Source organism: Moschus berezovskii, chromosome 3 (genome assembly GCF_049115385.1).
Source record: "Moschus berezovskii isolate FMDL1 chromosome 3, NW_MosBer_1.0, whole genome shotgun sequence".
Lineage (NCBI taxonomy): Eukaryota > Metazoa > Chordata > Mammalia > Artiodactyla > Moschidae > Moschus > Moschus berezovskii.
The window spans coordinates 66,162,266-66,181,197 of record NC_142462.1 but is presented as its reverse complement, the minus strand read 5'-3'; the positions used below and the strand labels follow the sequence as shown (position 1 = coordinate 66,181,197).

General features: G+C 34.9%; 1 protein-coding gene across 3 annotated transcripts in view; it reads right to left on the bottom strand.

Annotated features, from left to right (window-relative positions):
- IMMP2L (inner mitochondrial membrane peptidase subunit 2) overlaps positions 1-18,932 on the bottom strand; it is a 1,017,589-nt gene that overhangs the window by 239,242 nt on the left and 759,415 nt on the right. For all 3 annotated transcript variants that reach the window (XM_055420858.2, XM_055420860.1, XM_055420859.2), the window contains exon 6: positions 2,265-2,367. In XM_055420858.2, coding sequence (XP_055276833.1) covers positions 2,265-2,367 — 103 coding nt within the window. The remainder of the gene's footprint in view (positions 1-2,264; positions 2,368-18,932) is intronic.

Genomic DNA, 18,932 nt, shown 5'->3' with positions numbered 1-18,932 from the left:
ATAAATGCTATTGGAATGTAAATATGAAATCTACTGTAAGGGTAAAAATATATGTACTGAAAGTCATAAATACAAATAGGTTAGTATCTGATGTGACAAATATTTTCCTTCATTCTAGTACAGGTTCTTCATCTAATTTTGACAAATGAAAACAATACAAATTAAGTGAATGGAAATTTATAGTTTATTCCAACTTGTGAACCAAAAGCCATTCTGCATCTATATATTTATATCCATTAAAAAAAAAAAAAAAGAAAATCACTAAATTTCAAAGTGGTTCTATGTATCTGATTCATATTACTGGTTCAAGTTGTAAATTCAAGTATATTTAATTTAAAAACTTGATGTAAATCAATGCCATTAAGGTCTTACGCAGAATATATTTGTCAATGTTTTGCATATTGTAGTTTCTTATTGTAATAAACCCAATGAGATTGCCCTTCATACACGGTTCTCACTTTTTCTTTCTCTCTTTTTTAAAGCATATAAGTGACAGAAGATATTTTCATTGCTGATATATTTTCAACTTACATAGGTCTACTTAAAGTTCAGTGGTTCACAGTACTACTATGAAGAACACAGCAGGAAAGAGAACCCAGAAAGAACTACACAATAGATATGATCTTGAAGGTTCGAATTGCAATTCCCAGTATCCTGGCTATCAACTCTATTATTTTTCTCTCCCAAATAAGAAAGTTTCTGGAATACAAGTAACTGACAATAATACTAATTATATAGATAAGATTGCATTGGCTTCATTTCAAAGCAACTCAATTTCAAGCTTTAGTACTTGTTAAATTAGTAATTATTTACCCCACATGTGCAACAGATAACAGAAAGACATTTTTAACACTTCATTTCAGAGTCACTTACCCTCACAATTAAAACCCAAACTAAAACTTACATTTATTGTGGATTTGGCCAACATGATACACTTAATAGATTTAATTTTATTGGTGAAAAAGAAACAAAACTGCTTTTAGGTGATTTATTTTCACTTTCAAGTTGCTACTAAGTTTCTTCATGACAGTCACTTTTACTACAGTCTCCAAGGGATCCTCTACAACAATTCCAATCTGTTCACTTCATCTCTGATACACCTTACAACAATTAAATTTTATTTCTTTAATAAGTACTATGCAAAAGCAGGAACGACCTCAGGTGTTTTTATTATTATCATTGCAGCTAGAAAAAGAAGTAGATGTTGTCTCCTAAAGTTCCCTTCCAAATCACACATAAACACTTATCCAACCCCAAGTCTCTTGTACTTTTAGTCAAAGATGAGTAAAGTGACTGCTCCTACAGTGATGGTAATAGTGCTTTCTCACAACAGGTGCAGAAAAATGTTTTATATAGACCACCAACCTTTTAGTTTTAGACAAAAGGATGTGAATAATATTTTTGCAAACCTATGTAACTATCAGAGCTCAATATTATCTTTTACATACATACAAGTATGTACATGTCTAGATATAGGAAAATCTAATGGGTTGAAGATCTAGGATTTTAAAGTGATCTAGGTGAGTAGATAACAGAACAACAACATTTTTAACACTTCATTTCAGAGACACTTACTTTCTCAATTAAAACCCAAACTAAAGTTTACATTTTAATGTGGACTTGGCCAACATGATACATTTAACAGATTTAATCTTATTAGTAAAAGAGAAATAATGCAGTTTCCATTAACTAAAACATTCTTATATAATGAGTTATTGCAGGGGTTCACAAATAGAGCACTTCTGTATGCATTCAAAACTGAACAAAATTGTAAAATATGAATTTAGTCACATATTTTATGGAATATAAACATGGTATAAGGAACATGAGCATTTCTGTTATAAATTAAAAGCTGAAAAATGTTACTTCACCAATAAGATTTCCATTATAAATGCCTTTTAAACTACTGACTTAGAAAACTGATGTCTATCTTTTAAGACATTATTTCTGTTAAACACTAATTGAGAACATAAGGTACAAAACATTTATGTGAGAAAAAAACAACCATTTCTATTGAGATCATAGCAGGCTGAAAGCACCACTTGACTGGGTTGTCTAATATGTATGTCTCACTCACACACACACCTACACACCCACTGACAGCTTACATTGTCCATATGATATTTAAAAGGAAATTTTCAAACATAAAGTGTTCCACTATAAAATTCGTGGACAAGTCTTGACTGGGTTACCTGAGCAACGTCTGTGATGTACTTTTGTTTCTATATTTGAAATCCAATCACATCAGTAATAAGATGACTTACCGGCCCAAATGAATTACTGTCAAAACTATGTCCATGATGATCACCTTCCACCCAGATGTGACCACGGGGGACTTTGACATAGCGGTTTTTGTGTCCCATAGTTCTAGAAATTAAAAAAAAACCAAACTATTGACAAAAGATCAGAAAAGAAAGAGCTCAAATAGGGAAGCATACAAACTCAGGAAGGACAAAACTGCTATTATAAAAATGCAATGGATTATTATAGGTTAAGTGTAAGGATACTGTAGAATTTTATTTTTTAAGTAAGATGTGGTTAGGACCCTGTAAACCTACCCACAGTATTTTGTTTTCATATTTTTGTAGGTAGAATTTTGTGCTTAAACATGATGCATTAGCACAAGAAAATGGTTTGCTACTTAATTCACAATATCCTGTATTTTTTTTATAAAACCCAAAAAGCCCCAACAAAATACAGATCTATTTCATTTCTGACATTTGCTTTTACCTCATTGGTCATCTTGGCCAGCTGCAGTCTTCACTTTTTTAGTCAAATAAATGTCTCAAACCAAATGACAGAATTTTCTGAATGCTTTAAAATTCAGAATATATAAGAAAGAAAGCTAGATGATCTCTTCAAAGACAAACTAACAATGTCAACTGAAAATTTTTGATTAGTGCCATTTGATTTTATAAATTATTCTTGAAAATGAGAAACTTTTTAACAATTTTGAAGACAGTATTTGGAGAGCAATGATCAATAACATACATTTAATGGAATATTTTATTTTCTGAAGTCTGACAAGAAAACAAGGAAAGGCTCTTTCATACTGTGTTGGTAGCAATGCAAAATGATACAATGTTGCGGGCGAAATGACACAAAGACAAGACACACAAAAGACAGACAAAGACACAACTCCCGCCGGAGGAAAAATTCTGCGCAAGCCCCCTTGCGGTTTATTTTTATACCCCGGTAGCTGGACACATACCAAAATCTAAGCAATGCATTCTTTTACCAAACAAGGACAAAAAGACAAGCACATTTCAAGGATGGGAGGAACAAAGGGAGGCAGTGACCACAGCAAGTTTACTAAGAAGCCTGCCCAGAACTCCAGCCTCTTCCTTATTTTTAAGGAGGGCATGTTCCCTCGTATGCGAGCGGACCATTAACCTTGGATATTGTGTGCAGGCTTCCTGGCAGAACATCCTGTTTGCAAGCATGCTCTGCCCAAGCAGAGAGTCTTGTTTGCAGGTACATCTCTGCTTCCTTAACCATTCTCTCTCGTGGTCACTGTTGGGCTCCTACAATTATTTTTTTCCTATTTTGCAATTTGGGGTAGATTTTTGTCAAATTTATTAATAAAGTAAAATGTATGTGTCTTTTAACCTAGTTATTTACTGTTAGAAATACATTCCAAGGAAATAATGAGAAATACTAACAAATATTTATTACCAGATATACTCAATATAATACACCTTTTACAGCAATAAAAAAGTATCTTTTTAAATAATCAATAAGGGACTGGTCACATAAATTATAATATAACTAAATAAAAGGGATGAAATTAGATTAAACATTATCCTAAGCCTATAATAATTCCTTTTCAGAGACTAATTTTTTTCTTCTTCTTTTCCCAAAAGAATTTCAGAAAATATCTAGCTCAAAGAAACTTTGCAATAAATGATAGTTGAATGAATAATTGTCACTCCCAAGTCTATAGACTTAACCCCAGAGTCTGAGCTTTATACATGGTTCATGGAGGTGGAGTCTCAACCAGACCATTTTTGTTAGTAAGTTGTATACGTGCAAAAGAATACATTAAAAAGGAAAACTATACATAAATTGGTGCTATAGAAATTTAAACTATTCATTATCTAGAATGGTTTTTAATTTTCAAGATAATTTCAGTGTTGAATTACTTTGCTTTAGATCAGTAAATCATTCATGCAAGGAAGCAATGTTGTGGCCATTAGAAGCCCACAGTAAGTAAATGACTGCTATTTATTTTTAATTACTACTGGGAAGAAGAGTTTCAGCTTTTTAAAGAAAAGCAAAACCAAGTTGAATACATCTTACTGTCATATAAATGTTCTTCAATTAAAATCAGTCAATTAGTTCTTGACATCACTACTGCTTTTATTATGAGACTCCTTCTAAGAACTACTATCCCAACATCAAGTGTTAATGATGTGGAAAAGACCTTTTTACTTACTTGTTGGCAAAGAACATTCTCCTGATAAGTCCAAATATTGGTTTACCTTATTAAACTGGCTATTTTGGATAAGGACTTAGAAAGGACACAATTACCCATTTTGTCTACTTAAATAATCATTCAAGCAGAATTGTGAAATAAAAGTAATCATCTCTGCAATGATAGGGTAGGTTTTAAGTTCAGCATATTGTCTGGAAACCGATTCTGATATAAAACTTAGACTCAGTTTCAATGTCATATAAACCAAGAGGTTAAGATATTTATGATAGAAAATCATAGAATCATAAAATTACCAGTGATAGTTGCACATTTTCTTGCATTGACTCTCTTATTTAAAAAAATTTAAATACATGCAAAAGAATGCATGGTACAAAGTGCTCAACAGACATTCATTAAATGAATGACCAAAGGAATGTATAACTGAAGAATGAAAAATGCTGTCACAAAGATTGAATAATATAGTAGAAAGTGCATAGAGTCTTGAAATAGACTAAACCAGTTTTAAACTGGATGCTATTAATATTACTCACAAGTAATCCTGTGCAAGTTACTTAGTTTCTACCTCTATTTGTCCACTTTTAAATTGGGATAGATTAGTCTGATGCTGGGACGGATTGGGGACAGGAGAAGGGGACGACAGAGAATGAGATGGCTGGATGGCATCACCGACTCGATGGAGGTGAGTTTGAGTGAACTCCGGGAGTTGGTGATGGACAGGGAGGCCTGGCGTGCTGTGATTCATGGGGTCGCAAAGAGTCAGACACGACTGAGCGACTGAACTGAACTGAACGGGGTTGAGGGCAGGGGAAGAGGGTATCAGAGGATGAGATGGCTGGACGGCATCACTGATTGAACATGAACTTGGACAAACTCAGGGAGATGGTGAGGGACAGGGAAGCCTGGCATTCTGCAGCCCATGATGTTACAAAGAGTCAGACACAACTGGGTGACTCAAAAACAACAACGGGGTTGCAGAAGGCTTCAGTAGTTAGATGACAATATAATGGAGCGGCTGCTATAGAGTATAGTCTCTGCAGACAGCCTATCTTGGAGTGGATATCTGACTTAACACTTTAAAGTTTATGTAAGTTTGGGCAAGTTGATAAAGGTCTTAAATGTCAGTTACCATATTTGCAGAATGGGGCAAATAATAGTACCTAACTCAAAAAACTGTTCCATGGATAAAAGTGGCATGTATTAAATACTTGATAAATGGATTCTCTTAGAGTTGAGACTTTCTAAGTAAAGTACTCAATGTATTTCTAATGTATAGTAAGAACTCAGGAAGCTCAGTAAGTGGTAGTTATTATTGCTATCGTCTTCTTTGTCCACTATTTTCTTTCATTTTATAATTCAGAATGTGTTCAGCTTCTAATGCCTATTAGCATCAGTCTTTTAAAATTACCTGAGCTATGCTTCAATAATTTCTTTTCCCTACATTTGGTCTTATAGACTATTTTTAATGGTACAGTGAATCTTATTTTTTCTTTCATTCTTATGCCCTTCTGGGACATTCTAAAACTTATATGCGAAAACACAATATACATGCTTGTGCATATTCAAACACGCAGAGAGTAGTAGGTGAAAGCACAATCTACCTACCTAAGCTTTTACTTACTAATCACTTGCATATTTGAATGTTACTATGCTAATAGAGAATGGTTTATCTAGACAATAGACAGGGTGTGAAAGAAGTCTGAGCTATTGAACCCTGCTGAAATTCATCCCATATACATAGTGTATATTTTTCCCCCTCAGGTTTCAATCTAACTTTTAAAAAAATAACCCAAAGTAGCTTTGAAAGATATGATGTTAAAATATTGAGCTGATTCTCTTTAGGACTGCCAAAGAAATATAATACTCCTAATAGAATAGAGAAGGAATTTTAAATAGCTTTGTGCTCCTGAATTCACATAAAAGAAAGACAAGATAATCTTTTAGGTGATTTAACAGTTAAGTGAGGTGTCAGCCTACAAGGTTGTATGTATCTATGGGTTGCAAATAATTTTGGTTTTGACAGACAAAAATGAATTCTGTATGGTATTCTAACTATCCATCTACAAAAAGGCATTTTTTGTACTAGTTTTACCGAGACAAGTTACATAGGTCATATAAATGGAATGAAGAACAATTGCTTCCAATTTGATTTGACCTTGAAAACAATGTTTTTTTAAGTCTCTGAATATTTTGAGTCATCAGTTGAACACAAAACTGTCTATGTAATCCCTGATGTCACAAGAAGGAAACAAATTCATATATAAAGTATCTCATAAGCACACACACATATATATTCTTAATGTAGGTAATCAGTATTAATAAATCATCATTGTTTAAAGTATTTTTAATTATTTATTTTTCAAAGAGTTCTGTTAATTTATTTTCATTGTGCAAAGTAGATGCTGCCCTGAGGGTGTTCACTGGATACTCCCAGGATCCTAGACCCTTGAGTTTTCCTTTCATTGTCAAGAAGGGATTAGGAGTACAGAGTTCAGGACTGTGTAAGATCAAGAGATAGAACCAGATCGCTTTCATCATCATTAATAGACTGGACTAGAAAAAACGATACCTATCATCAGGAAAGGAAAGTGAAAGGAACATTGCCTATCTAAGGCAGGGGTCCCCAAACTCCAGGATCTAATGCCTGATAATCTGAGGTGGAACAGAAGTAATAACAATAGAAATAAAATGCTCAATAAATATAATGCACTTGAATCATCCTGAAACCAACCCCGCTCCCAGTCCATGGTAAAACTGTCTTCCATGAAACTGGTCCCTGGTGTCAAAAAGGTTGGGGGCTGATGATCTAGGGTGATTTCTGAAAGGGAAAAGATTCTCCCTTGAGAATCCACATACCACTCTCAAGGTGGGGTTCAGATTCACACTGCTTATGGTTTGGAACAGTTAAGAATTAATTTTAATTGACTCCAAGAATCTGGCAGAAGGAAGTATAAATCTCTTCAGGAATAATCTCTCAATTCAGAGTTTGGGTTTTCAAGTTTTCTATAGATAAGTTCCTACCAATAGGCACTTACTATCCAAAGACAGAACTCATAAGGAAGTAACCAGCATTAATGAGTAAGAAAGTGTGTTAGTCATTCAGTCCTGTCCAACCCCATGGACTGTAGCCCTCCAGTTTCCTCTGTCCATGGAATTCTCCAGGCAAGAATACTGGAGTAGGTAGGCTTTCCTTTCTCCAGGAGATCTTCCTGACCAGGGATTGGATGACTATAAATGAAAGAAAGAAGAACTGGCATATCTATCTAAAAGAGTGCTTAGACTTTAGCACAGAGAGGTAAGGAAATGAAAAGTAGGAGAGATGGAGAATATTATTAGAAAATGTAATGTCAGTGTAATTAGAGCCCCAAAGTAAGAGAATAAAAAAGGAACAAGGAAGAGGTAACATTTGAGAGATAGTAACAAAATTTTCTACAACTGATAAAAGCATGACTTACAGCTTCTGTAATCAAAGTAAATCACAAGTAAGATAAATAAATAGAAAGAAATCACACTGTGATATACTGTAATAAAACTGCAGAACACTAAGGAACTCCTCTTCCCTAAAAATTTTATAAAAGCTGCCAAACAAAAAAGAAAAGATTACTTTCAAAGGAATAACAACCTGCCAACAGTTTCCTTGTTAAGACAGAAACATAATTCAGCACTTTTAAGTATAAAATTCAATGATTTTTCAAAATCTACCCAAGCACATAATCACTAGATCAATATATGATACACCTGAATCACCCAAAAATGTTTCCTCATGCCCTTCCCCAAGCAAATCTTCCTCCATCTCCATTCTTGGCTCCCGGTTGAGCTTTCTATCACTATGTTGTGCAGTTACTCAGTCGTGTCCACCTCGTTACAATCCCATGGACTGCAGCACACCAGGCTTCCCCGTTCTTCACCATCTCCTGGAGCTTGCTCAAACTCATGGCCATTGAGTCACTCATGCCATGCAACCATTTTGTTCTGTCGTCCCCTTTCTAGAATTTTATATAAATGGAATAATTCCATATGCATTCCTTTATTTGCCTTCGTTTTCTAACATAGTCTATTTGCTTTTGAGATTAATCCATGTTGCTGCATATATTAGACATTTAATACTATACTATTATAGAGACATGTCAATAACACAATTAGTTTATCAATCAGTAGTTCACGGACACTTGGGTTGCTTCCCAATTTTTGGCTATTATCAATAAAGAAGCAATGAACATAAAATATTTGTGTGGATACATGTTTTCATTTCTCCTGGGTAAATATCTACAAGTGAAATAACTGAGTCATATAGTAACTGAATGTTTAACCATAGAGCAAATTTGTCAAACTGACTTTCAAAGAAGCTGTACCAATAGTATGTGAGTTCCATTTGTTCCACAAACACTTATGATGTTGTTGTTCAGTCACTAAGTTATGTCCTACTCTGCAACTCCATAGACTGCAGAACACAAGGCTTCCTCGTCCTTCATGATATCCTGGAGTTTGCTTAAATTTATGTCCATTGAGTTGGTGATGCTATTTCATCATCTTATCCTCTGTCACCTCCTTCTCCTCCTGCCCTCAATCTTTCCCACTATCAGGGTCTTTTCCAATGAGTCAGCTTTTTGCATCAGGTGACTAAAGTATTGGAGCTTCAGATTTGGCATCAGTTCTTCCAATGAACACTCAGGGTTTATTTCCTTAAGGATTGACTGGTTTGATCTCCTTGCAGTCCAAAGGACTCTCATGACTCTTCTCCAGCACCCCAGTTTGAAAGCATCAATTCTTTGGTGCTCAGTCTTCTTTATGGTCCAACTCTCACATCTGTCCATGACTAATGGAAAAATCATAACTTTAAATACAGGGACCTTTGTTGAGAAGATGATGTCTCTGCTTTTTGATTATGTTGTCTAGGTTTGTCATAGCTTTCCTTCCAAAGAGCAAGAGTCTTTTAATTTCATAGCTGCAGTCACCACCCACAGTGATTTTGGAGCCCAAGAAAACGAAATCTGTTACTGCTTCTACCTTTTCTCCTTTTATTTGCTATGAAACCAGATGCCATGATTCTAGTTTTTTCAATGTTGAATTTTAAGCCAGCTTTTTAACTCTCCTCTTTCACTCTCATCAAGAGGCTCTTTAGTTTCTCTTTACTTTTTGCCATTAGACTGGTATCATCTGCATACCTGAGGTTGTTGATATTTCTAACCACACACTAATACTTGATAAATACCATTCTTTTAAATTTCAGTGGCTGTGGTTTAGTTGTTAAGTCAGGTCCCAGGGACTATAGCTTGCCAGGCTCCTTTGTCCATGGGATTTCCTAAGCTAGAATACTGGAGTGGGTTGCCATTTCCTTCTCCAGGGGATCTTCCCAACTCAGGGAGCAAGCTCGCATCTCCTGTTTGGCAGGTGGTTTCCTATACTGAAGGTTGATATTTTACTGACTGAGCTAGCAAGGGGCGTACAGTGGTTGCAATATGCATTTCCCTAGTGACTAATGATTTGGAGTGCTTATTTATCCTTTGCTTTCTTCAGGGGTGAAATATCTATTAAATTTCTTAAAAATTAAATTTTTTGTTTGCCTTTTTATTATTTAGTTGCATGATTTCTTTATACAGTCTGTATAAAACTTACCTGAGTTTTGGCAAGTATTTCTTCCTAATATGTGGCTTTTTTTTTTCATTTTCTTAACAGTCTTTTTCTTCAAAGAACAAATATAGTAAATATTGATGAAGTTCACTTAGCCAATTCTTTTCTTTCATGGTATGTGCCTTTTATACTTTAAGAAATATTTGCCTAAACCAAAATCACAGATTCTCTAATTTTTATTCCCGTTTTATAGTTTTAGTACTTACAAAAAATACGGTAAGAAAGTTCAAATTTATTTTTCTTTATTTCATCTTTCTTTTCTTTTCTTTTTGCATGTGGAAATCCAAATTTTCTAGCAGTCTTCTTTGAAAACATTATCCTTTATTTATTAAATTATCTTGTGCTTTGGACTGAGTTATGTGCCCTCAGAATTCATATGTTGAACTCTACCTTCCAGTGTGATGATATTTGGAGATGGGGGTTATGGGGAGGTTTATTATATTTAAATGAGGTCTTAAGGCTAGGCTCCTTATGATCGGATTAGTGCTTTTATTGTAAGAGACCACAGCCCCTGCCTCCTTCTCTACTACATGAAACACTTAACTAATAACATGTAGGAAAGGAGGAAGATGTTTGCAAATAAATTTTCCCTGGTGGTTCAGACAGTAAAGTCTGCCTGCAATGTGGGAGACCCAGGTTCGATCCCTGGATTGGAAAGATCCCCTGAGGAAGGAATGGCAATGGCACTCAAGTATTCTTGCCTGGGAAATCCCATGGACACAGGAGCCTGGCAGGCTACAGTCCATGGGATCCCAAAGAGTCAGACACAACTAAGTGACTAATACTCAACTCAAGGGAAGAGTAGGCATATTTATTACCTTTAGACTTTGTTAACTACATATTTTACAAGTTTTAAGAGTAATAATGTTAATGTAGTGCATAACTTCCAAGTCAAACAAGAAATAGTATTTAAAAACATCCATTAAGGCAAAAGAATGCAGAAGAAGATGAGAAAAATGGGGAAACTAAGATCAATAGAAAGCACAAAAATCAGATGGCATATAAATATATCAGTGGTCATAATAAAAGTAAATGAACTAGTCTAGCTGTCTGGAAAAAAAAAGAACTGTGCAACTAAGGAAAAATTCTAGTTATGTGCTGCATATAAGAGAGATACACAAAGCAAAAGGACATAGATACATAGAGAAGTTGACAATATAAAAATATACTATAATTAATATCAGACAAAATGCAAACAGATTTCTGACATAAGACAAGTTGCAATAGAACCTGATCATGGAACACTACTGATATCTATTTTACCCTATAGAAGGATTTTAAGCAGGAAAGTGAGCCTAGAAGACTTTAATGAATAAAGTTAAATTTTGTTCCCAAAGTCCATGGTTGGGGTCCTATTCTAAAAACTACAAATAATTCTGTTACCACAACGAGACAAACTTTTTGCTATTCAGTTTTCTCTTGTCAGTATACATGTTGCCAATCATTATGTTGTTTAGCAATTAAATGCTGAAATATGGAGACTCAATACTCCTTTCTGTGGAGCTTGACTTGAATTGGAAATTAAATATATGTAATGAATTTAAGCAAATTAAGTGATAACATTTCTAGAAAATTCAATCGCATATAGCTAACTATAAGGATTATGTCTTTTAGGATCACAGTTGGAAAGACCCTAGCAGTGATCTAACATAACTCCTCTTTGCACAGACAAAATGGATACAAAAAGCATGTAGGTGAAATCACCAATTAGTTAGTGGCAGGGCAAATGCAGCCAATGAAAACCAGATTCCATAATTTCCTTTCCACTGCATGGATCATAAGTACTTGAGATTTCAAAGAATATGTCTTAACGTATTTTGCTGAAAAAAAAAGAAACGTCATTTTCTAAATAAACTATAGCCTGTTGCTAAGTAATCAGAGAAAGTCTATTCAGCTCATTTAAATTAGAAATTAGATTTATACATCTTCACAATAAAGTTACAGAATTAACTTTATAAATTTAATATGAATGCTCCTACTACAGCTAAGAATTTTTTGAGTGACGAATATTCTTGATATATTTTATCTAAATTTGAATTATAGGAGTGTGTGACAAAAATGAACTGTGACAATTTCCTTAATATATAGAATGTTTTCTCCTGTTAAACATGCATTCTGAAAATACTATGTACATAAAAATCAATGCAACTGTTAGTGAGAACTGGAGAATGATATCAACAATCAGATTATACCCATGCTGTATCAGGCATGTATTTAACCCATACTGAGACCACGTCAATTGATCTAGCAATGGGGTGGCAGTTTATGCTATGTTATTTCGTGTATTATGGTTAGTTTCTGAGGATAAGATTATGAACATCATAAAGGTGTGGGCCAGAGCACGGAGAAGAATAAGATCCTGTCCCTTCTACCAAGACTGTAACTTATACCATGATTCAAAACATAAGCTACAAAGTGAAAGTGAAGCTGCTCAGTCATTTCCTACTCTTTGCAACCCCATGGACTGTAGTCTACCAGGTTCCTCCGTCCATGGGATTTTCAAGGCAAGAGTATTACAGTGTGTTGCCATCTGCTTCTCCAGGAGATCTTCCCAACCCAGGGATTGGACCCTGGTCTCCCACATTGTAGGCAGACGTTGTACCATCTGAGCCACCAGGGAAGTCATAAGCCACAAAGCAGTCTATAAATAAATATATATAAACATACATATACACATATACAGTCTAAACTACCACAACAAAATTTCACAAGTTGGAAGCATCTTCCAGAAAATAATTGGAGGAATACATAATTGAAGGAATGTCAAATGTTGCTAACTGCATAGGTATTCAAAGTATGGTGTTGTTTTAGCCTCAAATAGTCAGAAAAGGCATTGTGTCTCTTTGATTCAAGATGTGAAGAACAGATAAAAACTAAAAGGTAAAGAACGTAGTGTGGATTTCAAATCCCATTCATTAACAGACAAAAAAAAAAAAAGGATTTCTTTTTTCTTACTACATTATTTTCTGGAGATATGCCACTATAAAATAAAGGAGATATTTTATAAATCACTTTCTAATTAAGACATTCAGTTGTTATAATTATATAGAAAAATGAAATGTATTTAAATTATTTTATTCTAAAAGCATATTATTGATTTTTCTCTTAAATATTCTATATGCTATTATAGTATGCTGTAACTTAGATCATATTGAGTCAAAAATTTTAAGGTAAATATATTATTGAATTATAGCATAATTATAAACATTATTTAAGCTATCTGAATATATAAATGATAAATCCATAAAGAAAATAATGTATCTAACTCACATATATTTAAAATAAATTCTTTTTGCTAAAATGATCATCAATTACATGAAATGTCAAAGGTGTAAATACCATAATCAGTGGATCTTATCACATAATAAAATAGTGACTTATATTGTTATTCCATGCATCGCTTCCTGGCAAACCAATTTAAATAGAACAGTGAACTTGTAATGCATAATTTTATTTTTCAGAAAAATCAATATGTATTATAAATGGTATTGCTGCACTTGTTTACAAAGTTCTCTTTTGAAATAATTTCCTGGGTGTCCACTTCATTCATCATTTAGTTTCAAAGGTTTTTCCCACATGCTAGTTTTAAAGCGGGGAGGGACACATTTCAGCGCTTTTTAAATGTAAGGTCCAATAACACCTAGATATTAGAGAAACTATGAACAATTTTCCTTCTGTTTGCTCTAATCTCAGTTTTATAACTTTAACTTTTTAGTGTTAAAAGAAATGGTTACTATTTATTCCCTACAAACAAAATTAATGACTCTTTGGAATAATTACCAGTAAAACAAAATATAAATGCCTCAGAGCTAAAGAGATCATAAAACAAGGGGTCTTCTTTAAAAGTATCTCTTTAGAATAGGAACAATAGATAATTCTGAAGCTGGAAAGCAGTGTGGCAGAGGGCAAATTAATATGGGCTTCCAGCTAGACAGACTTTAGGTTGAACTCCAGGTGTGCCACTTTCTACTTGCATGGCCTTGAGTTCACCTGTTGTAACAGAGGATAATACTATCTGCTTCATAGAGGCGTGATGAGAGATGAGATAATGCATGTAACATTTTTAGAATAGTATCTGGCAGAATAAACTCCAATAAATGGTCACTTTTATTATCAGAATTAAGGAATAAGCTTAGCTGTTCTTATGATACAGTAATTAATGCAACTAGGAAAACAAAAAAGCTTTTCTAAATCAAATTAATTCCACAGATATTTATTAAGTACCCAGTGGTATCTAGAGAAAGGAATGGCAACGCACTCCAGTATTCTTTGCCTGGAGAATTCCATGGATAGAGGAGCCTGGTGGGCAACACTCCATGGGATTGCAACACCCTCCAGTGATTTCAAGAAACTGTTATGCACTAGAGATGTAAACATAAATATGACACAGTCCTTTCCTGGAACAATTTGTAGCTTAGCCAGGTAAATAGACAACTTTTTAAAACATACAATTTCAACTCAAAGTGGTAACTCAATGTTATAGGGGCAGAGAGGGCAAAATAAGGAGCTGGGCAAGAGATATCCAAGTCAGCTAGGATTACTGTGTAGTTTTTCAGAAAAGGTGACACTTTTCATACATTATACCCATAATTCTGAAATTAATTATCAACATCTATGAATCACATTATGAATATAAATTATCAGCATCCCTAAACCACCAAATTTAAGCCAAGGAATAATTTTCCAACTGTGGATGAAGAACATCATCTGCCAGATCAGTAAACAAAGAGTTTCAAGCTGTCAGCCACTAAGGCAGCCCCCTCCCCAACCCTGACTGTGTGCTCTGAGAGGGTTCAGGATGGGAAGGCAGGATACCGGCCCTAAACCGTTAAAGTATAAATCAAAGAAGAGATTTCAATGAGCCCTGAAAGACTCTGGCAATCTTCCTATATACAGAAAAAACTAAATTCATTAACTTGAGAAGTCTGGCTTTCTTTAATAGTAATCTTTTGATGTCCTGAGTATCTGGGTTTTGTTGTGAAACCCATGTGTATCGATACCTCCCTTACCTCTTGGGAGCAGTCGTTCAGCGTTACCTGAGAGGCTGCCTCCCAGACTTGGGTCTTCAGAAAATCTTCGAATAAAACATAATTCTCAACTTTCAGGTTGTGCTTTTTTTTTTTCAATTTATACAACCAATTAATAAACCAGTATTTTAAATCATTTTAAAAAAGAATTTGAAAGCAATATATATAAGCTAGAATTGAGGAAAGCATTTTAAAGCAAGACTAAAGCCAAGTAAAGTCATCCTCAAAATTCTCCAAGCCAGGCTTCAATAATACGTGAACCATGAACTTCCAGATGTTCAAGCTTGTTTTAGAAAAGGCAGAGGAGCCAGAGATCAAATTGCCAACACCTGCTGGATCATGGAAAAAGCAAGAGAGTTTCAGAAAAACATCTATTTCTGCTTTATTGACTTTGCCAAAGCCTTTGACTGTGTGAATCACAATCAACTGGAAAATTCTGAAAGAGATGGGAATACCAGACCAGTTGACCTGCCTCTTGAGAAACCTATATTCAGGTCAGGAAGCAACAGTTAGAACTGGACATGGAACAACAGACTGGTTCCAAATAGGAAAAGGAGTAAGTCAAGGCTGTATATTGTTACCCTGCTTATTTAATTTATATGCAGAGTACATCATGAGGAACACTGGGCTGGATGAAGCACAAGCTGGAATCAAGATTGCCAGGAGAAATATCAATAACCTCAGATATGCAGAGGACAATACCCTTATGGCAGAAAGTGAAGAGGAAATAAAAAGCCTCTTGATGAAAGTGAAAGAGGAGAGTGAAAAAGTTGGCTTAAAGCTCAACATTCAGAAAACTAAGATCATGGCATCTGGTCCCATCACTTCATGGGAAATAGATGGGGAAACACAGGAAACAGTGTCAGACTTTATTTTTTTGAGCTCCAAAGTCACTGCAGATGCTGATTGTAGCCATGAAATTAAAAGACGTTTGCTCCTTGGAAGGAAAGTTATGACCAACCTAGATAGCATATTAAAAAGCAGAGACATTACTTTGCCAACAAAAGTTTGTCTAGTCAAGGCTATGGTTTTTCCAGTGGTCATGTATGGATGTGAGAGTTGGATGGTGAAGGAAGCTGATTGCCAAAGAATCGATGGTTTTGAACTGTGGTGTTGGAGAAGACTCTTGAGAGTCCCTTGGACTGGAAGGGGATCCAACCAGTCCATTCTAAAGGAGATCAGTCCTGGGTGTTCATTGGAAGGACTGATGCTAAAGCTGAAACTGCAATACTTTGGCCACCTCATGCGACGAGTTGACTCACTGGAAAAGACTCTGATGCTGGGAGGGATTGGGGGTGGGAGGAGAAGGGGACGACAGAGAATGAGATGACTGGATGGCATCACTGACTCGATGGACATGAGTTTGAGTGAACTCTGGGAGCTGGTGATGGACAGGGACGCCTGGTGTGCTGTGATTCATGGGATCGCAAAGAGTCGGACATGACTGAGTAACTGAACTGAACTGAACTGAAAGCCAAAATTATAAAATAAAATATACAAAAACCTGAATATTTAAGAATTAAAAACTTTTTGTATCTTAACGTTTAAAGTTACTGCACAAATGACATACAAAGGGATAAAACTATACCATAAAGGAGCTCTCACAAAGTCACTCACATTAAAAAAAAAAAAAAAAAAGGGTAAAACAATCCAACAGAAAATGGGTACAAGATATAAACAGGCAAGTCACAGATGAGACATATGAAAAATTCACTAGCAGTCTGGAAAATACAAATTAGAGTAAACACAAGATAATACTTTACAATCAACAGCTGAAAAATTAAAAAAGAGCTTTAACATCTGTGGGTGGCAGAGGTATAGGAAAAGCATACTCTTTTACTGGCAACGACATGAAGATTTATAATCTTTCTGGAAGGCAATCTGGCAATACCTATGCAATTCTAAAACTTCATTTGTCTTATGACCTAGCAATTCAAGTACTGGGATTCAATGCCATAAAAATGCTTGTATAAGGACACAGGTACAACAATGGTTATGACAACACTGTTCATAATGGCAAGAAAAATTGGAAGCAAAGATAATAACTACAAACAGAGGAATGATTTAAGAGATGATGCCAGACCCCATGTCACAGAATGCTATTCAACCAAGAAAAAGAACAAAAATAAACCTATTAATTGACTTGAGAGATTTTTCCAAAAGCATTTTTGAATGATAAAAGTAGAAAAGCACATGTGCTATTTTTACTCTTGTGAAAAAATGATGACAAAATGTCACCGTATACGTAAATGTGAATATAGGAAGTATTTTGTCAGAATAAAGAAAACCATATTCAGATGAGGCTGCAGATCTGAGAGGGGGGTGGGGAAAACAATACAAAGGAGAAAGAAGGAAGAGTAAAGACAAACAAGCACATACACAAAAAAATCAAAGAGCATTTCTAAATAAAGCATTATGATATTACCATATTTATTCCTTCCTGTAAACTTTAAGTAGATTCATATAAAAATAACTAAAATAGACAAAATGCAAATATATGTATATGTGTGTGTGTATATATATATAAATGCAAAACATAAATACATTTAGAAATTAGCTAAAAGCATTGCTTCATAGAAGGGAAACTAGACAAAAAATAACAATAAGGAGTAAAACAGACACTAATTTATAAAAGCCAGCAATGTTAATTGGGTGTAATTCTTCCAGAGGTCCTCCCAGTTGGGGTCTTTCCTCTTAGGCTGAATGCATCAGCAGATAAATGTTGCAGGACGCTAGGGACAAAGGGCATACCTGTTTAAGGAAATATCTTTTATTTTGCTGTACCTAACGGACACAACTGAAGCGACTTAGCAGCAGCAGCAGCAGCAAGAGTCTTTAAGTAACCACTCACCATACTAAGCAAAGGATCAATCAAATGTTAGTTCCAGTAAGATAAGTCGTTTGTACTCAAGTTGTGGTTATGAAATGTCTTTATATTTAGAAATCAAAAAGTTTAGATTCATCCACAGATACTGAAGGTTAGGGAAGGCAATTTTCACCTCTGCCCTCTTAGAATTTTCAGCAAGGCCTGTGAAGTAAACTGACTTGAGCATCCCTGGGTTTGGGTATTTGAGAGGGGTCCTGGAACCAATCCCCCTCTGATACTGAGGGACAACTAACTGGATACAATTTATGTAAATTTTATGGTACATAGGAACCCTCATAAGCAATGAAGAACCCAAAGAAAGGCAGAACCTACCTACATGTTTTTTATAGTTGGCTAAACAAAGAGAGGCAGTTATGGAAAAGTGACTGAATTATGGCAGAGGCTAAAGGAAGATGGCTTATTTTAGAAGGTCCATTTTTGTAGAAATCTCTGGGTCTCAGTTTCTTGTCCTTGATATTAAGAATGTTACTTTGCGCCTATTACAGCAAAGTCATCATTCACGTGAGAATTCCATCTCCTGCTTTAAAAAAAAAGGGAACAGGATTTGCTATTTTTCAGGTCTTTTAAACTCAAAATAATCTTTTTGCCAAGATGGCATATTTTGGAGTGGCATATTCTACCACCCCTCACAGGCAAAAATAAAACACAAGAATAAAGAAAAATTGAAACAACAAAAAATCAAACCAAACGAGAGCATACCAAAAAGAACATATTTTCTACTTTCCTGAGAAATTGCTCCCCATCTGTGAATAAAATTAAGAGACAAAGATACAAGAGAGGGGATACCTACTGATGGGCTGAGGCAGCTCTGGGTCTTCTGGCAGAAAATTCATAAAGAATCAAAAGAGATCCTCCAGCTGCAAAATCATTTGTTTTTCCTAAGTTCATTTTAGTGAAAAAACTTAGCCACAATTCTACATAGTCATTAGATTCAAACTTACTATCCTCTTTGGGG